The sequence below is a fragment of the Haliotis cracherodii genome, unplaced genomic scaffold (assembly GCF_022045235.1).
Source record: "Haliotis cracherodii isolate W230 unplaced genomic scaffold, xgHalCrac1.p SCAF_1, whole genome shotgun sequence".
NCBI lineage: Eukaryota > Metazoa > Mollusca > Gastropoda > Lepetellida > Haliotidae > Haliotis > Haliotis cracherodii.
In genome coordinates, this window is record NW_027266264.1 from 62,885,049 (window position 1) to 62,906,654 (window position 21,606).

At 40.6% G+C, this 21,606-nt stretch overlaps 1 protein-coding gene across 1 annotated transcript in view; it reads left to right on the plus strand.

Annotated features, from left to right (window-relative positions):
• The window catches only part of LOC139466964 (serine/threonine-protein kinase ATR-like), a 73,472-nt gene extending 52,515 nt beyond the window's left edge, over positions 1-20,957 (plus strand). Inside the window, exons 49-68 of the mRNA XM_071248683.1 lie at positions 834-961; positions 1,551-1,650; positions 3,333-3,455; positions 4,966-5,153; positions 6,953-7,151; positions 8,132-8,242; positions 9,188-9,256; positions 10,233-10,285; positions 11,536-11,569; positions 12,271-12,386; positions 12,801-12,930; positions 13,264-13,461; positions 15,110-15,267; positions 15,854-15,949; positions 16,305-16,458; positions 17,323-17,388; positions 17,762-17,847; positions 18,486-18,588; positions 19,506-19,619; positions 20,695-20,957. Coding sequence (XP_071104784.1) covers positions 834-961; positions 1,551-1,650; positions 3,333-3,455; positions 4,966-5,153; positions 6,953-7,151; positions 8,132-8,242; positions 9,188-9,256; positions 10,233-10,285; positions 11,536-11,569; positions 12,271-12,386; positions 12,801-12,930; positions 13,264-13,461; positions 15,110-15,267; positions 15,854-15,949; positions 16,305-16,458; positions 17,323-17,388; positions 17,762-17,847; positions 18,486-18,588; positions 19,506-19,619; positions 20,695-20,754 — 2,286 coding nt within the window. The 3' untranslated portion in view covers positions 20,755-20,957. The remainder of the gene's footprint in view (positions 1-833; positions 962-1,550; positions 1,651-3,332; positions 3,456-4,965; positions 5,154-6,952; positions 7,152-8,131; positions 8,243-9,187; positions 9,257-10,232; positions 10,286-11,535; positions 11,570-12,270; positions 12,387-12,800; positions 12,931-13,263; positions 13,462-15,109; positions 15,268-15,853; positions 15,950-16,304; positions 16,459-17,322; positions 17,389-17,761; positions 17,848-18,485; positions 18,589-19,505; positions 19,620-20,694) is intronic.
• Positions 20,958-21,606: the final 649 nt, after the last annotated feature.

The following is a 21,606-nucleotide window of genomic DNA, read 5'->3' on the forward strand; positions in this document are numbered from 1 at the left end:
TATAGGGTAGAGTTCGTTTCCGGAGAATATCTCAAAACCTATTCAAAACTATCCAACAAAACTTTGCATGTCTATCAGACTCTTGCTGAACTGGTGCCTTTTGCTATTTAGGAATTTTATAAATTTTTACTTTTTACGTTCCCATGGCAACAAGATGGATTTAAGTTTTAATATAGGGTGGGTTCACTTATGGAGTAAAACAAATAAACTAGCACATACTGAACTGGTGCCATTTGATATTAAGGAAGTTAATAAGTTTTAGAAATGTTTATTTTAGAATTGCCATTGCAGCTATTTTGGAATGGGCTAAAAGAAATGTTGGGTCACTTACCTGGTTTGGGACCATAACATGTTAAAATGGGCGGGGGATATAGATGACTTCGTGACTGTACGCTTGTTTAGTCATTGTTTCTTGTAGTTTGTCATTTGTTTGCATAAAAAAAAACACAGAATACAGAATAGCACATTTACTTTACAGACAGCTGCAGGGCGGATATGTCATCTTTCTGATGACTCTTGTTAGTATGACTGATTGGGGCCATCATATAGCTGGAATATTGCTGAGTGCGGTGTTAAACAACAAACAAAACAAAATATCATGGTGCACAGCCTTACTGTTACTGTCAAAGGGTTATTAACAGGCCAAGGATCGACAACAGATAGTGTGTTGGCATGTAGATTAATCAGTCATGCAGGATGTGGAGTATAGGAACTCAGCATAATGCAAAATAATCAGTTTGAACAAAACAATCTCAATATATTTTATTTACAAATATTATATTTATATTATTATTTTGAATGTACAACATTCCACCTTCTGTTCATGACTTCAGTCGTCCTTCCGAATCCAAGACCCTATTCTGACCTTGAGGCGGACGCTGTTGACCCTGTGTCAGTCGGACCATGACCTTAGCACCATGGTGGGCAAGTCGTGGCTCTGGAGCACCAAGGTGGCCAGGAAGTAGGTCACAACATCACAGTCACAACACCAGGAGGGAACAAAAGTTTCTCTCTCACAGAATCTTATCTTGGCACTCTAAACTTCATCTCCTCGGAGACATCTTCACATGCTTGTTTCCACCTATGCTGATACACATTGATAGAATATAGAATTTGTCTTCACATTGGAATGGGAAAATATAATTGTCACATTATTAAACTTATCCTACCTCACACTAACATTTTGCATTTTTTTCTACTTCTTCCATCCTTTGTGGAAATATGCTTGAAGAGAGTTCAACAGAACACACCCAGCATCACCATAGTTACTTTCCAAACAAACTGGTCATGCGTGTAATCACGTGTAGAGCCATCTACACATCCTGATCACATGCCTTCATTGTCTGTCACTTCATTCTCTTTCTCACCGACACGTAATGTACCCATGTGGGGATCAAACCCACGTCTTTCGCCTGACCAACAAACACCTTTATCACATGACTGCCCATCTGTATGACACAAAACAGTTCCACTCAGAGCAAGCAGACAATGTGACGTGAGCCATAGTTACAGTACTACAGAGAATTATCAATATGTTTTATATTTTTCAGATCAGGATATCTCCAGACTGCATACAGCTGTCTCCTACAGGCCAGCGCCTTCAGTCTGCCAGAGCTGTTCCTGGAGAAGGCCAAGTGGCTCTGGGAAAAGGTAACATAACCCAGTGTTCTGTATGTCCCCTTCAGTCTGCCAGAGCTGCTCCTGGAGAAGGCCAAGTGGCTCTGGGAAAAGGTAACATAACCATGTGTTCTGTATGCCAGGGTTCTGTATGTCCCCTTCAGTCTGCCAGAGCTGCTCCTGGAGAAGGCCAAGTGGCTCTGGGAAAAGGTAACATAACCATGTGTTCTGTATGCCAGGGTTCTGTATGTCCCCTTCAGTCTGCCAGAGCTGCTCCTGGAGAAGGCCAAGTGGCTCTGGGAAAAGGTAACATAACCATGTGTTCTGTATGCCAGGGTTCTGTATGTCCCCTTCAGTCTGCCAGAGCTGCTCCTGGAGAAGGCCAAGTGGCTCTGGGAAAAGGTAACATAACCATGTGTTCTGTATGCCAGGGTTCTGTATGTCCCCTTCAGTCTGCCAGAGCTGCTCCTGGAGAAGGCCAAGTGGCTCTGGGAAAAGGTAACATAACCATGTGTTCTGTATGCCAGGGTTCTGTATGTCCCTGTACCCCATGCTTGTCATACAAGACTCAGGAAGATCTGCTGCTTATGCTAACACTGGTTTTCCCTGCCAAAATTAATGACAGGATGCTGTGATATGGCTGGAACATCACTGACTGCAAAAGGAAACAACACTCGTTCATTTAATGTTCGTCATTAATAACATCTGTTTTGGACAACATACCAGTTATATGATTCTAGGTAGTATGCCCAAGGGCTAGCCTAGTAGTTAAAGCATTTACTCGTCACACCGAAGACCCGTGTTCAATTCCCTACATGGGTACAGAGTGTGAAACCCATTTCTGGTGTCTCAGCCATGATATTGCTGGAATATTGCTCCAAGCGGCATAAAACCACACACACACACACACACACACACACACACACACACACACACACACACACACACACACACACACACACACACACACACTCACTCACTCACTCACTCACTCACTCACTCACTCACTCACTCACTCACTCACTCACTCACTCACTCACTCACTCACTCACTCACTCACTCACTCACTCACTCACTCACTCACTCACTCACTCACTCACTCACTCACTCACTCACTCACTCACTCACTCACTCACTCACTCACTCACTCACTCACTCACTCACTCACTCACTCACTCACTCACTCACTCACTCACTCACTCACTCACTCACTCACTCACTCACTCACTCACTCACTCACTCACTCACTCACTCACTCACTCACTCACTCACTCACTCACTCACTCACTCACTCACTCACTCACTCACTCACTCACTCACTCACTCACTCACTCACTCACTCACTCACTCACTCACTCACTCACTCACTCACTCACTCACTCACTCACTCACTCACTCACTCACTCACTCACTCACTCACTCACTCACTCACTCACTCACTGTTTCTGTTTTCATTCCGACCCTTATGTGAAGCCTGACAGATATGCAATGTCAGAATTATTTCTGGTTTAGTCCCAACCAGTACAGACAGATCTTACAGGAAATTAATAAATAGCAATTAGTCCAGGTGAGAGATATGTCGACTAAAATTGGGATTGTATCAGGTGGTCAGACTCTGATCTGAAATATGTTTCATGTCAGAAATTAGGACATAATTGTACAATATCTCCATCTGCACATCTACATCTCAGAGGACACTGTATCTGTGTTGTCAGGGCAACAACGACGAAGCACTGACATGTTTGGAGAAGGGTATTTCTGTCAACTTCAGTAACATGTCCCAGCTGAAGATGGACAACTCGGATGAGGGCAAGCAGAAGAAGAAGACATATGCTCAGGTGAGTGTCTAGTGTGCAGTGTGAGGCAGGATGCTGGTTGTTACGCAGTGTTTTTCGAACTGACATTATTTTCACAAAGCTCTCGGTATACATCGTCAATTTCATGTGCCCCACGATTCCCTTGAGCTACAAAATCCGCGAAGCACTCAGCATTCGTACGAATGCTCCCAGTTTTCACAAATTCCAATCAAGTGCGAACATTTCAAGTTCCTGGCCATAGTTCTCCAGAACACTGATGTTGTCTTCAGAAAATGTGTCGTAAGTTTGTATGTGCAGCATATGTGGATCCCTATGTTAACTGTCTGTTTGAAAATGTCAGTCACATGTTTTCCATTTTTGCCTTAAATCGAACTGTTAGGTAATGTACATGCAAACGTTTTTTCTAACAGAATAGGTACCTCTTGCTATATATATGTAGGGGTGACATGATAAATCAAAATATCAAAATATTGCTATTTGTAAGCACCTCCAGTCAATAAATCGATTGTTAAATCATTTTCCGATCAATAGTATCGATATTCAGTTACGAATATCGATAGTTTCGATTGTATTTACGATATCAATAAGTCACCGAAATACGCTCGCGAACAAAGCCATGTGAGGATTAGAGTTAACTGCCCTTGATGCTTAGCAACCGGTCTTTCTTTAAGTAAAATGGCAAAGGGTAACAGTCAAATGGTGGAAAATCATGTGTTTTGAAGCCTTATGGTTATCACATTCAAAGGAAACTTCAGTTCCAATGTTTAATTCAACTCTAAAATCCATCTAAAATGATACACTGACAACTATCAATATTAATCGCAATAGCTGCTTGCAATATCAATAGTTATCGCAATAGTGATTTCCAGACCAATAGTCACCCCTATTTATATGACACTTGGATTGAGGTGTTGTAATGTGTGACAAAACTAATTGGGTTTTTTGGTACCCAGACAGTATTGATCTGTGCATTTTAAGCCCCTGGATTGTCAAGTCCAGATTAGTTGCTGGCTCCTGTGATCAACAGCATAAGACGCCACGATTTGCTGTGCAGAGTTGCTTCCCCCTGTCTGTGCAAGGATCTGTTGGTTTAGTGTTGAATGCCCAGATTCAGCAGCCTACCACTGTTAAGTTTGTAAATAATGACAACCTACATAAAGCTTTTCTTCCACATTAAGCTGACTGTGTGTATGTTGCAGACCTTGTTGCTGTATGGGCATTATAGTGAGGACACCTGCAGTCTGGAGAGTAATGCCATCATGACTGACTGTGTATGTTGCAGGCCTTGTTGCTGTATGGGCGTTATAGTGAGGACACCTCCAGTCTGGAGAGCAATGCCATCATGACTCACTGTGTATGTTGCAGGCCTTGTTGCTGTATGGGCGTTATAGTGAGGACACCTCCAGTCTGGAGAGCAATGCCATCATGACTCACTGTGTATGTTGCAGGCCTTGTTGCTGTATGGGCGTTATAGTGAGGACACCTCCAGTCTGGAGAGTAATGCCATCATGACTCACTGTGTATGTTGCAGGCCTTGTTGCTGTATGGGCGTTATAGTGAGGACACCTCCAGTCTGGAGAGCAATGCCATCATGAAGCAGTACAAGGATGTGATCGACATCTACCCCCGGTGGGAGGATGGCCACTTCTACCTGGCTAAGTACTACGACAAGATCATGATGGCTCTCATTGATGACAAGGAGAAGCCAGAGAAACAGGGGTAGGTATCTCACACCACAGAGACTCCAGGCACTCCGGTCCAATCAGCTTGTTCCACTACCAACGTAATACGTAGGGCAACAAAAAAACATTACCACGGGAAATAACACTCAACAAATTTTAACTGAAATACACAATTTACTCATATTATAACTATCTGGTTAGAAAAAAAAGTTCATTGTATATCTGGACGTATGATTGTAACATATTTTATTATTTTTATTCAAGATTCAATAATGTTTACATTAATTACTGAGTAATCGGGTGTAAAGATTATCAACTCACCATTAGGCCTATTTAAAGCAACCTCGATCAGATTACTGCTATTGATGTTTTGAAATTATAACCTTTGTAGTCAGAGAATGGAGATTCTGTCAACATAATGTTTTTGCAATCAAAATACCTGTAGGGCGGGAAGTCAGATTGTTCCATACTTTAAGAAATAGCCAGCAATTGCAATCAGCTGTACCAAAGTGCTTTGCCTATGGCATACAAGCTGCATAAAATGATTATTGGAATATATTGTTCCTGATAAAATAATAATTTCAGATACAATTTATTCCAACCATTGCATAAAAATTCTTTGAAATAATATCATTGGATAGTTTTTCACTGAATCACCGGTAGATTGGAAGAAAACGTGTACATCTGATTGATATTTCTGGCTTAGTTAACGAGAAAATACACACAGTAATCTTAATCTCTTCATGCAAAACAATGCCTTGTAGAACAGGACATGCAATTTAAATGGTAAATCATCATGTCTAGTGATGTTTCATCTCAGTTTTCACATTTTTCTTTACCAAGTTTGTTCGTTAACATGAATTAGCAGATGATATATGATGTAGTGTTTAACTGCACATAACACTTGATAAATCATTTTTGGCACTATTAATCTTAAACAACTTCTGTGTTCTAATCTTTATTCAAACTCTGATACGCAACATGCATCATAGATCGTGTTAGATAGGCAGAGCTTGTACTGTTGTGTTGGTCATCTATCCCCTACGACTCCACCTCGGTTAAACCACTGATCGTCTGTAACGCTCATTGATTATTTGGACCTCAAAGGTAGCGTTGTAGAAAGGTTTCACTGTATCCCCTTATCCTGAAGCTTGTTCATTTAACCGTATAACAATTTTTTTAAGATTGGTTATTCTGTTAAATTAGGGATAGTGAAGATCAAAGCAAACTGAGACAATGTTAACTGTAACATAAGGTCTCCAAGTGTCTCCATGTTGTTGCAACTGAACTTCTTCCAGTATGGATTCCTGCCAGTTCTGGCCGAGGTCCTGTTGGAGTGGAGCCAAGTGTGGCTCAAAGGTCTCCAGTACCAGATGTTTGTAGCCTGAAAACAAAGGGTAGACAACTCCTACCACTGTGGCCCCAATGTTGTAACTAGAATTACTGTTGTAGGCGACTCACACCACAGTGGCTCCAGAAACTAGAGAAAAGGGTAGGAGGTGACACTTCACAACCTACTTTATGATTGTCCTAACAGTTCAACCTATCAATGTTAACTCGGGGTGATCGGGTAGCCAAGTGGTTAAAGCGTTCGCTCGTCTCGCCAAAGCCCTGGGTTCGATGCCGACATGGGTATAGTATGTGAAGCCCATCTCTGGTGTCCCCTGCCGTGATATTGCTGGAATATTGCTAAAAGCGGCGTAAAACCATACTCTATGTTAACTCAGCTACAGCTACATTCATTATTTTTAACTTTACGGAATTGAAAATGAAGTGTCAAACAATTACCTTGACAGTGTGCCAAAGTGCTTTATCTTTATGTGTGTACTGTTACAGAGAATTCATCATCTATGTGGTGAAGTTCTTCGGGCAGTCCCTGCAGTACGGCAACCAGTACATCTACCAGTCCATGCCACGCCTCCTCAGTCTCTGGCTGGACTACGGCACCACCGTCGTGGACTCCGAGAAGAAGGAGCGTGGAAAGAACTCGCAGAAACTGCAGGCACAACGGACCATTCTCAGCAGAATCAACAAGGTTTGCATCAGTTCAAAACAGTTTATAAATCTACTTTGTTGTTTGTACAGCGTCTCAACTGTGAAGGTCCAGTTTAGAACTGCTCTTCAGCAATTTATGCTTGTAAGAGGCGACAGTAGGATTTGGTGGTCTGGCTGGCTGACTTGGTTGATGCATGTCATCGTATCCCAATTGCATGGATTGTAAGGGTAAAGCTACTTTTCAGGGCATTATCATCTGCAGAAGCCTGAGGTCTGTCATTAACTGTTGATGAAGGTTGGTAGTTGAACAGATCGAAATTTTCTGCAAAGGTGAATTTTTCAGCTGAACTCACAAATCAACAGATCACTGTTGGTTATCTTATGAGCAGTTGTGCTGAAAGCAGTATCAAATCTATTCTACTGTGCAAGCACAAGACGGGAATACACAACTACTTTTCTGTGAGAGCTTGGGAAATTTTTTCCAGTTTTCTGAGTCACTATTTTTGGTTTAATCTTTCACTGATAATTATCTGAAGGTTTTTCAGTTAAATTAAACGATGTAGAAGTTATGTAATAGTTGCAAGATCTTTCACGCTAAGTAGAGTTTGATATACTTGAGTATTTGATTTTGTTACTTTAGACTGCACTCTACATCACTCAGCACGGATTGTGGAACTCGTCAGATTCCTGTAGATCCCCTCACTATGTGTTTCAAGTGTTTATAGATACGAGATACGAGAAGTGTACTTGTTTAATTATTCAAACAATACTTTTAACAACTGGGAGGATTAATTTTTTTGTTTTAAACAAGGCATATTATCTTTGGATGTACTGGATATTTTGCAAAATTTTAGTCATGTCCTTTTGTAAGAAAAAACAGTATAACATTGTCCTAATCTCATAAGACTTTAGTTGAAGCCAGAGTCATTACCTCGCACAACTCTAATTTTGTGTAATAAAAATGAGGCTGGCATTGGAAATATTGACGTGATGCTAAACAGGTACTTTCATCTGTCCCAGATTATCTCGACGCTGGGTCGTCAGCTGCAACCGTACCAGTTCTTCACAGCCTTCCCCCAGCTGATCTCCCGCATCTGCCACGCCCACCCGGATGTGTTCCAGCAGCTGCAGGTGTGTGATGAGGGTCTACTGTATTGATGCTGGGCCGACACAGCAACGTGTCATATTGCAACTTTGCGTCTTTTTTAGTCCACTTGCCCAAACTTGGCTCTTATCAGTAGCATTTGGTTATTGGGACTATTATTAGCTGAGCTCACTATATGCATTGTCTTTGTTCATATAATTTCCGATCCAAGTTTTAACATTACTGAAAACATGTGATTTTTTGCCTGGATGTAGAAACAATTACTCTTAGCAGTTATGGAAAAGCATGTGGTGTGCGACATTTGTAATTGTGTGGTGGTCTTTGAGCGGATTAAAACATGAATGAACAGCCGGACTGCACAAATTTTTAATATACACATAGTTCAGATTAGTGCATGAAGTAGATTGTACCATGTGACAATGAAGACAGAAGACTTCAAATGAATATGTTTTGAACACAGCAGAATATCTTTGATAGGCTGTATATTTTGCCAAAATGCAATCTTCATTGATACCACAGCTTCCAAACTGCCACCTTGAGATGCTGCAACAACAAATAAATGTGTTAAAAAAATGTCACCAAAAAGCTATGAAAATAAATATTTTAGCATTCAGAACACTGATGAAAGGAATATGGTATACCTTAGATTCTTTGTTATTATTTGTAGGAAAATAGTTTAGAAACAGACCACTTCCAGAATATCATATCCACATTGTTTATGAGACAATAGGAGAAATGAGTATTGTTAACATGAACTTTATGGATAACAACTTCTTGTTTATTGATTTTAACTAAATGCAATGAACTAGAAGTTGTCCAGAAAATTTTAAGTTTTCTTTTGTACTGTTATATTGTATTCATCTCACTCACTCATGTAATCATCTCTCTCACTCACTCACTCATCTAATCATCTCACTCACTCATCTAATCATCTTGTTGTGTAGTGGCCACTGTGCACCTTCTCTCCCCAGGACCTGATCGCCAACGTGCTGGTGCTGTACCCACAGCAGGCCATGTGGATGTTGATGGCGGTGTCGAAGGTGGGTCTCATGGCATACACTCCTTGATGATGGTGCTGGATTTATTTAGGTGATAAACCTACTATAGTACCAGTAATTCATACCTTGATCATTAACCAATCCTCTTCCTTGTGTCCTGTTGCCTAGGATCCTGCTCAAGGTCAGGAAACATTACTGCAACTACTGCTGTGCTACCCTTGCAGCCACACCAAACACCCAAATGATTGGCACCCTTATCTTGAAATAGCACAGGTTCCATGTGGTTTCTCTGCTAGAGATTCTCAGGTGGTAGCTCCAAAAACCTATGCTATTATCATGGGTTTCCAACAAGAAGACCAGCATTTATGTGGTGTTACATCGTCTCATCACTGGTACTGACGAACCTCTGCAGTCAAGTGACTTACAGCATTTGACCCACAAAGCAGTGTTTCTGTTGGCATTGGCAGTGGCTGCCTGGATTGGTGAGATCCAAGCACTCGACCTCATATAAGTCACCTCTGACTCAGGCAAGTCAGGCCAGGTGCATTTTGGTCTTATTTGGGATTTTGTAGCCAAAAACCTGCAGCCAGGTCAGTTTACAATTTCATCTTGATCCTCAATGCTCAGACACCATGTTTGAACTCTCAAAGCATACCTGACAGCAAAACAGATCACTGTTGGAAGTGCGACTGTGGCTGAGAATGAAGATTATAGGGGCATACCAACATCCTTGTTTGCTGCCCCACAGGCTAACAATCTTGTCCTGGCTCAGCACTGCTCCAACCCTCAACCATGGCAATGATGTCATAGTTCTGAACATATAGTTTGCTGTTTGTGGTTTCTCATGTGATCGAAGAACCCTCAGGATTCCGCAACAGATACAGATACTAACTAGTCCTTTGGGTTAAGATTAGTTTTCCTTATCCTTGTTAGGTTATTCAATTATTGTTTTCTCAAGTATTTTTAAGTGTGTTCAATTGAGGTAAAAGAACTAACAGTGAATGATTTTTTTTTTCAGTCTTCCTACGCGATGAGAGTCAAAAGATGTCAACAGATCTTTTCTACATCAAAGTAAATATATCAACTGTTGTGTTTGTCTGCAGCAACTTGGTTTCAGCAGCATTGTTAATTTGCTGGATTACCAACACCTTCCCAGCTGCTGATGCAGTAATCCTTATCACACAATGAAACTAGTGACATACCAATACAGAGATATCCATTAAAACTTGAAATTAAAGTGAGTGTGAATTAAATACGAAAAATACAAGTGGTCTTTGTTTGCATAAATGAAACTTTACATTTATATCTCTAAAATAACTATCAAGAATAAGACGGCCTAATTGCACACTTTGGATTGCAGGAATACCAACTTAAATATAAACACAAACACAGCTTTTTGAGCAGCAGTTGTAACAAGTATATAACAATGTCATTCAAAGAAAAGGAATTATACAATGGGCATCCAGTGAGTTATCACTGCTGTGGACAAGAGTTTTACCCACTCGTGTCATACTAGGTATCATTGACCACTCCAGCAATCCAGACAGATACCATCCACGCAACACTTCGTCAAAGGACGACATGAAACGACCCAACGCGCACGCATAGGCTTCATCACACTCCTCAGATTTACAGATTATCATCTGGCTGTAGTTGATTCTACTATTTTATTGCCTTTGAACATCCTTAATGCCAGTCAAAAGAATAAACTGTGTGTTGTTTTTAGGAAAGCACTGTTTATTTCTTTTACGGATGTGTTCTACTCAGCGCTTATAAGCAGTGTTATTTGTGTTTGATTGTATTAAGGTAAGGTTGGATTAAGGTAAGGTATGTATCATTCCACTGAGGATGGGATTGGGAAGTTGCATTGATATTGAGTCACATTTATGGATGGGGGTCAGCAGTCATATTAATTTTGAGACGCATTAATTTCAAGATTTACAGAAACTGGCTCTCTGTTTTTGGGTTTCACAGGGGCCCAGGCACGACTATGGGACTTATAGCACTGCGGATGATCTGAAGCCTATCACTGTTATTATTGAATTGCTGGTGTGAAACTGAAATAAGGAATTTACAACTTGACATGGACAATTTGAAATAACATACATGCTACGATCGAATTATTTTTTGTGAAACATGTAGCCATAGTTTTGTTTGTCCTGTGGTTTGCCTCTTTTCTCATTGTGTTGATGTTTATGGCACAGTTCTTTGTGTTGGGTAAAGTGTTGTGGATGTAACAAGTGTCCTTGGGAATAACAAGGACTAAGATATAAGTTGTTTCATGCCACTGGTTATACATGACTGACTGTCTTTTTGTGCAGAGAAAACAATCCGGATCTCCACAAGTTCATCATGGTGAGGATATTGTTTGTGTGTCTTGTCAAGAATTTTGTCTTTTATTATTTTTAGTAGTGCACATCCAATACTTTCTGTGTTTTTACCTGTGTACCTATGGGATAATGTTTCATCAGAATACCCTGCTATTAAAATGGAGTCAAGTTGGAGTAGACTTAGAACATCTGGCAATCTAGACTTCATTGGTAGTTTCAGGGTAAACTTGGTCCCCTGTAACCTATGCTTGTACAAGAGTTGATATAAATGAATCAGGTGAACTAGATTGCATCTCATCAAGGATCCAGGTGGAGAATAGGTCCTCAGCAACCAATGCTTGCTGTGAGAGGCAAACAACAGGATCGTGTGGTCAGGCTCACTGATGATCAATGCTCATGATGTCTATTACTGGACTGTCTGGTACAGACTCGATTATTTACAGACTGCCGTCATATAGCTGGAATATTGCTGAGTACAGCATTTAACAACAAACAAGCAAACAAGCATCTCATTTTACCCTGATGGTTGGTGTGGCTTGCTGCTCATTGTCAACCAGGGGATTGTCTGGCTCAGAATTATTTACAGGCCAATAAACTGGAATATTGCTGATTGCTGCACCAAACAACATTCACTTACTTTGGGAAAGTTTTAGCAGACCATTTTGTTGAGTTGATCAGCCTAGTAGCTGACCAATATTGCAGATGTAAAGTATCTTCTTTTTCCAGGATGCAACTAGGCTGACAGAACGACTGCTGGAGTTGTGCGAGAAGAACTATGGGCAGTCCACCACACTGAGCATGTCCACACACTTCAAACCCCTGAAGAGACTCCTGGAGGACGAGTGAGTACTGCCAGTAGTCGTGGCCGACGTGAAACATTGATCAGATGAATGAGTTATAGTAATGTTCAATGTGTTGGACAGAGGATTAATGATTGCTGCCCGTAGTTGTGTCCGATGTCACAACACATCAAGGAGTGAGTGAGTACTGCTTGTAGTCGTGCCCGATGTGTCACAGTGGGTCATATTGATAACAGCATCAAAATCCTGTATGACAAAACAAACAGCGCTCTTGTTAATATTTGTCAGCTGTGCAGATACCAAATAAAAAGAACTCCAGTGATCAATCATAAAGCCTTCCTATACAGCAGATAAAAGTGATTTAAGTTACCCATGTCTAAATATATTCCAAATTTTAGGAGTCAAAACTGAAAAGCTGGGTCCTTTTGTAATAAATTCGTTGAAATATTATTGCAGTAACTTCAGCTCTATTCTGCTGCCACTGCAGTCCGCCATGACGGTCAAGCTGCCCAATGTCCTTGGCGTTGCGTCCAACCACAATGCCTTCCCGGACAAACAAGTCTACATCAAGGGCTTCGACGACACGGTGAGTCGACAATGTCTCTGAATTTTAACATATGTATTCATCTCACTACATGCCTGCTGGTGTGGCCCTGGATCTCTGCTACCTTGCTCTTCCACACTCCATCCAACCATGAGCAAACCTGTTTTGCTTTCTTCATCGACAACTTTTTTGGCCTTTCAGCTAAATCAGGCCAAACTTACCCTCACTCGCTGTATGCTCTGCGTCTTGGATAGAACAAAAAGTGAGAAGTAAAAATCCCTTGTATAGATGAAAACAGGATACAACCAGTTTCCTGCACATGGTACTGGATTTCAACGGTTTGATTTAGCTCAATTTTGACATGTGCTTTTCCAGATTGAAATCCTGCCATCACTCCAAAGACCCAAGAAGATAACCCTGATTGGCAGTGATGGCAAGTTCTACAACATGATGTGTAAACCAAAGGATGATCTCCGCAAGGACTGTAGGCTGATGGAATTCAACACCATTGTCAATAAGTTCCTCCGCAAGGATCCGGAATCAAGAAGAAGAAATCTTCACATCAGAACCTATGTAAGTGTTGGCTGAAATACCAGGCATTTTCCTCATTGTAAAGCGTCTGGTACAACCATTATTTATGTATATATAACCTACCTTCACTTTGAAGTTAATTAATGTTTTGGGTTTTGTTTATGTTATGTTATTTTGGTAGATTTGATATATCTTTAATATCTTTATTTTCTGGGTTGTTTCAGTGCACATGTTATCTTATCCCATCATCTCTTTCCCTCACTAACTCATCTATCCCTGGGGATTCCTATTCGAGTCGTAAGGGGTAGCCACATGGATGGGGTGATCAGGTTCGGTGACTTGTTTGATTGCATGTCATTGTACCCAAATGGCGTAGCTCATAATATCAATCACTGGATTGTCTGATCCAGTTATTGGATTATTTACACTCACTCACTCACTCACTCATCTACTCACCTATTCGGTCATGCAGTGATCACTCCTCGTCTCATCTCTCTCGTCCAGTCTCACTCACAAGATTCTCTCAATCATTCACTCACCCGATCATCTATTTCACTCACACACTCACTCATCCAGTGATCTCTTCTCATCTCACTTTTCCAATCTCTCTCACTTCTCTCACTTACTCACTCATCTAATCATCTCACTCACTCACTCACTCACTCACTCATCTGATCATCTCTCTCACTCACACTCATCTAATCATCTCTCTCAGTCACTCACTCATCTAATCATCTCACTCACTCATCTAATCATCTCTCACTCACTCACTCACTCATCTAATCATCTCTCTCACTCACTCACTCACTCACTCACCTAATCATCTCACTCACTCACTCATCTAATCATCTCACTCACTCATCTAATCATCTCTCACTCACTCACTCACTCATCTAATCATCTCTCTCACTCACTCACTCACTCACTCACCTAATCATCTCACTCACTCACTCATCTAATCATCTCACTCACTCATCTAATCATCTCTCACTCACTCACTCATCTAATCATCTCACTCATCTAATCATCTCTCTCTCACTCACTCATATAATCATCTATCTCACTCACTCATCTAATCATCTCTCTCACTCACTCATCTAATCTTCTCACTCACTCACTCACTCAATCATCTAATCATCTCGCTCATCTAATCATCTCTCACTCACTCACTCACTCATCTAATCATCTCTCTCACTCACTCACTCACTCACTCATCTAATCATCTCTCTCACTCACTCATCTCTCACTCACTCACTCATTCATCTAATCATCTCACTCACTCATCTAATCATCTCTCTCACTCACTCACTCATCTAATCATCTCACTCACTCACTCACTCACTCACTCATCTAATGATCTCTCACTCACTCACTCATCTAATCATCTCACTCACTCACTCAATCAATCATCTAATCATCTCACTCATCTAATCATCTCTCACTCACTCACTCACTCATCTAATCATCTCTCACTCACTCACTCACTCATCTAATCATCTCTCTCACTCACTCACTCATCTCTCTCACTCACTCACTCACTCATCTAATCATCTCACTCACTCATCTAATCATCTCTCTCACTCACTCATCTAATCATCTCTCTCTCACTCACTCATCTAATCATCTCTCACTCACTCACTCACTCACTCATCTAATCATCTCACTCACGGACTCCTGCTGTCTATTACAGACCGTGGTTCCCCTGAATGAGGAGTGTGGGCTGCTGGAGTGGGTGAACAACACGAGCGGGCTCCGCTTCATCCTGCTCAAGCTGTACCGGGAGAAGGGCATCTATGTCAACGGCAAGGAGCTCAAGACCATGATGCCCAGCATCCATGCCCCGCTAGAGTAAGTCCTGGACTCATGGGAAACATATGTATGTTCTTACAAATACATCATGCAGGATATGTTTTGCAGGTCAAAGGTATCAGGCATGGTTGGCATTAGATTATGAATGAATGTTGAGGACTATTCAACTTTCTATCTTATCAGCAGAATGCAGGGCTCAATAGATACACTGGCCATCTTGAGAAGTGCTTGTGAAATTTAGTCACGAGTGACAAACTGAGGACTGTAAACTAGTGTTGTACATTGGCAGTTAGTGCATATATACCATGTCTGACCTTGGTAATGCTTTGACCCCATTTCACCTCACCTTAAAATGCTTTAATGTCTTGACGAAATAACATCTTCAATCAACTAACCGTCTTTTAAAAATGTGTTGGCTCCTAATATATCCCAATGGCTGCATGGAAATTAACATGCAGTATATAACATTTGAGTCCTGTTATTTCCCTTACAGCATCTGTGTGGTAGGTTTTGTGGAGTAACAATTACAAGACCCACTCCAACTGTGATACACAATGTTAAAGTGATCGTGACCAAGTCAGGTGAAGTACAAAGACACGGTACCTTTAAACTCTTCTGTTTCCAGGACAAAGATGCAGATCTTCCGGGAGAAGCTGCTTCCCCGTCATCCTCCTGTGTTCAATGAGTGGTTCCTGCGGACATTCCCGGACCCCACATCCTGGTAAGCTTCTGTAGAAAACCGATACCTAGAAAGCAGCCCTATTTTGAGAATCAGATGTAAACCCACTAAAGACGTAAGATCCCACTAAAATAAGTTTCAGGTGATTACAATGTGTAGGCTGTCTGACAATGTATTAGTGCCCTAATGGCATGGATCTTTTCTTGTTATCCTGGACCAGACGTCCGGGTGAGTGAATGAGTGATTACTGCTTATTTCAGCATCAGCAATCCTTTCTGCGAGTAGCCATGGTGATTAGGATGGAATAGAGCATCATTCACTCTCTCTCGATCATGGGAAAGAAGCTGTTTTGCTGTTTTGTTTGAGTATGTGAGACTGTACACGCTTCATGTTTCAGGTACAATGCCCGTCTGGCCTACGCCCGCACGTCAGCTGTCATGAGCATGGTGGGATACATTCTGGGTCTGGGCGATCGACACGGGGAAAACATTCTGTACGACTCCACCACTGGGGACTGTGTGCATGTGGACTTTAACTGCCTCTTCAATAAGGTACACAGATAGAAATATGTGTTTGTTTTTACCAGAGGTGTCACAGGGCACTACGAGATGTAAAGGTTTGTCCTGAGGAATTAAGGTGTGTCAACTAACTCAAGTAATTTCTCCAAGGCTGGAGATAATAGGCAGTTGTAATTTAGAAAGGTCATTTTCATTGAGATTGATAATACCCATTTCAATTTCAATTTCCAAGTGTATTTTTCTGTTTGGTTTGGACATATCATGCCTATTGGCTAGTGTCTGTTTTATTTACGTTGGCTACGTTGTTGCCATGTCTTGCAGGGACTAAAACAAGCTTGTTTGGCTCAGAGTCAGTACAGGGTGTCTGAGGTATTCATGTTAAACTGTGGCTTGTAATCTCACACTATAAAACCGTCATTTTGTAACTTTTATTTTGTGGTTTCTTCCCCACAATGGTTTCTAAGTGTGCCTGTCAGGAACAGGGGAAGAATTTGATTCATGTCATTACTATTTTGATCATGTCATTATCATTAAAATATCAGGAAATTCGAACCCTGATGTGTTACATTATATATAAACGTACACGTCTTGTATAGTATCTCCATGACAAGGACAGTCAACAAATCTTCATGCTGCATCGATACAATCAATGTCATTGCACAAATTCTTCGTTTTATATCTGTTCAGATGGTTTAAGAGATGGTCTGTATAGACAATTTGGCTTTATAATATGAAGCATATTACTTTGTCTAATCATTATTATGCTGACTTGAAATGACATGAACATTTGACAGAAAAGAGATATTTATTTATCAGTATCTGTATCAGTATGCATGGTGATTTAAGTCTTGTTGATGGAGAAAATATTTTAATGTTCATACTGTCGTGTTTTCTCAGGGTGAGACATTTGAGTGGCCAGAGCGGGTGCCCTTCCGCTTGACTCACAACATGGTCGGCGCTCTGGTGAGAACAGTTTTCTGTACTGGTATTGCTAATTATTGTAATGAATAGTAAGTCTTAACATTCCATGAAGCTCTTAGCCGTAAACCCCAATAGCCATGCAAGCCTGTTGTCAAACACCAACCCTTGTAGTATGTTTTTGTTTAGTGGCAACTTGTAAGGTTCTAAGTTTGGTTGTAACAATTAAATACTTGCTGAATACAGTCGGTACAAATAATTGTATTTCATGGCTATTTCAACTCAGGGGTTGTCTCTAGTTATCTGTAATGTTTAATGAGCCAACCGGTGTTGTGGCTTTCTAGATTCCACTTGTCCTTTAAGACACATCCAATGAATGTCTTACGTTGGTAATTATCAAACTTGGAACTCTTGACAGGGTCCGATGGGGGTGGAGGGGATCTTCCGACAGGCGTGTGAGGTGACACTGCGGGTGATGAGGAACCAGATGGACCCTCTCATGAGGTTGGACTCTAGCTGTTTCTGCACAAGTCCATATTTAGGGACATTTTTAGCTCACCTGGCTGAAAGTCAAGTGATATCTCATTTTCACCCACAAGGCCTGAAACTTTGCATGGATAATGTCAACTATTATTTCTCTAAAATAAACAGCACACACAATTCTGCTTTTGTTTTTAACATAGGTGCCATGGTGACCATATTGAACATGTCATATATATTTATTGGTTGCAAATATGTTGTAGACCCAATATCATTGTAGGTAACCCCAAGATACCACATACAACCATTACCGCCATGGTGAATGTGTAATTTTAGCCATCTGGCCAGTGAAGTATGTAACAGTGTATAAATGAACATGGTATCTGTTAGATAGAACCTTCTGTTATTTCTTTTTGCTTATTTTCTTTCACCTATGTATGATCGTTTTGACCTGTGTAGGTGAGCTACAGAACTATGCTGCTCTATTTTCATAACCAGTCAAATGACACGTTATTTGATTTATGAGCTAAACTAGAATCTAAAGTAAACATTCTCAAGGAAATGTGTCTTTTCTAAAACCAACTAGGATGTTGTTGTTGTGCTGCACCTAGATTCTTTTCCTCATGTCCCAGTTGTGACTGATGTTGTATTCTTTGTGTCAGCATCCTGAAGCCCTTCATCTACGACCCCTTGGTCGAATGGAGCAAGCCTGCCCGGGGTCAAAGGTCAAATCCAACTGAATCGGGAGAAATCTCCAATGAGCAGGTTAGTTTCTCTCAGGGATGAATGGAGACATCATGTCTTGGTTCTCTCCTATCAACTGCATCAGTAAGACACTGCTGCAAAATACTTAAGTACTTCGGCTTTTTGTTCATTGACCATCTTGTACCACTTTTCATTGCATGAGGATCAAAGAATCATTAATCTCAACTGGCTGTGGAATGTTTCTTCGCTAATTTCTTTTAGCCTATTCCATATTAGCATTTATCTTATTCGGACTGAATATTATGCAAGGTTATGATGAAGGGTATGACCATGTCCTTCAATCATAACCAATAAATAGAGATTATTATACAAGCATGTGTGTCACTGGTTTTACGAAACAAGTGTCAGAGTTCTTGCATTTTAAATACATGAATTCTTGCACAAGTTTAGTAAAATCTGTATGACACATGTATGTGTAATAATTTCTTTATAACCCATTATTCTGAATCCTTTTGAGCATCCCTTTACAAAAAAAGCACTGATAACCCCCGCTGTCCTTGAAAACCAAAATTTGTCAAATGATGTCAACAATTTTCAACTCTGAAGTCGTTTCTGGTGTGACGTCATTTCATCCTTATGTCACAATGAATTTGAATGGTGTCAACAATTCCGTTTGGATGACAGAAACAATACGCTGTTGCACAAGAAGTAATATTTGCATTAGTGCACATACGATTTTTATGAAGTCGGTTATTTCTAACCCTGTGGGTAATAAATCATAGTATGTCAACATAATGATGCAGTAGTGGCCCCTCAAATGTGATTGTAATATGTTTAGTGTGACATTCATGGAATCAAGTAGGTGGTAGGGTTGTTTCAAGATCAGAACTAACATGCAAGTATTTGTCTTGAAGAACTCAAGGCTGTGACATGCTGTACAGGAGAGCTTATGACAGATTCTGTGCCATTTGTTCCAGGCCATGAATCATGTCCAGAACATTGAACACCGCCTGAAAGGAATCCTGAAGAACAAGACGAAACCAAGAGGGCTGCCCCTTTCCATCGAGGGACACGTCAACTATCTCATTAAGGTATGCTCGAGAACCCCTACTTGCCTTAAAAGGTGACAATGCTCGTCGTAAGAGGCGACTAACAAGATTGTGTGGTCAGGCTTGCTGACTTGGTCGATGCATGTCATTGATCCCAATTGCATGGATCGATGCTCATGATATCAATCACTTGATTGTCTGGTCCAGACTCAATTATTTACAGACCACCGTCATATAGCTGGAATATTGCTGAGTGTGGAGAAAAACAACAAACAAACTTGCCTTAACTGAATTGGTGACGAGTCGGAAATGAACAATGGTTTCTGCTATGTGGGACCTTCCCTTTTTACCCTCAAATCTTTACCAGCACAGCTATATGATGTGGCTTGTAAATAATCAACTCATCTTGACCACACAATCCAGTGATTGATATGAGCAACGATCCACACTCTTGGGGTACAATGACACTCAATAAAACAAGTCACCAAGCATCACCAACCATTACCTCTCAGACCATCATAGGTTGCTGCAGACCTATTCTGACCGGAAATCCCCTTGGGGTGCACACAACACTTTGAAACGTACACTGTTGTGTCAGATGAATGTTTCTGATGTTAAATAGAGGTAGGGTATTCGCAAGAATTATCAAACAATGGTGATCATTGTTAATAATTCAAAGAATCCTACCTATATTACATCAGGAGTCATCCCACCTCCCAAAATTTCTGAATCTAGTTAACAAATTTAGAAAGAAGTGAGCATTTCCCATCTCTAGTATGCGCAAGACGTGTGCATAGGAAGATAGTATGACTTGCACAACTGATTATGTTTAGTTGACAGTGTAAAGGCCTTCTGTTGAAAATCTGAAGATTTTACAGTGTGATAGCAGCCAAACTGTAGGACTTGAGACTAATGTTATAGAGTTAGTATTCTTTGAATTTTTGACAATGATAGCTATAGTTTCTGATATCTGTGTTGCCAGTTTAAAAACAAACTTGCAGAACTCAAGAGGGATCAGTTCTAACCCAGAGTCCTCACGGTGATACATGCGAGACTATGAACCTAGATTGGTGTACGAGATGCATGTTTCTGATACTCATCATACTTTCGTTGCCAGGAAGCCACAGATGAGAAGAACTTGAGTCAAATGTACATTGGTTGGGCAGCCTATCTGTAGAGGTCAAGAGGTCACCCTGAACAAGTGGGCACTGGTCGAAGGTGACTCCGTGACTGGTAGATGCTGGTTTGGACCAGATTTCTTCTTACAGTTTTGTTAATTTGTGCACATTTCACACATCATAAAAAATCATCAGTTAATAAGGATATTAGATCTTCTGTTTAATCTGTTTTCTTTCTAAATCATAATTAATTTGTTATTGGATTTGGAAAAGATGAAAAGTTTTCAGCTGTCATTTTCTGACCTAATTTAGTGATGAGTTACATGACTTGAGTGACTGCCACCCTGTTCGTTATGTTGAAGCATGTTGCATTTGTGTTCATATTGTTTTCCAAGAATATAACTTTTCCCAACTAAAGGAAACATTAAAACCTTGGTGTATGAAAGACGTGTCTTGTTTTTCTTTTTCACATATTCATCTGGAGACAAAACAAAACAAGAACAGTTGGATGTTAGTCCCAGTATTAAGTTGATCACTAAACTCATGTGTCTAACAACATGGGGTGTTCAATTATGACAGTGCTGAGATGAGAGTCTAATGCATGATGTAAACTTGCCCTGGAACTGAAGGTAACTCTAGGTTATTCTACAGGCGACACTTTTTTTATTTCTTGGTTTACGGATGTTAAAAAATAAAAATGAAAATTACCCTTTTTATTATCCCCGATCTTTCGTCAAAATGTTTCATTTCCAAGTCGTGCGTAAAGCAAAAGGAAGTCACTCTGATATTTCTTACTGTGATCCTTCTCTAATACCATCAAAGCTTGTCAACGCAAAGCGCAGTGGTGACCAGTTTAACTATTTCAACGCTGTTGACCGGTCAAGCCAGGAGTCACACATCAGGGCAATCTC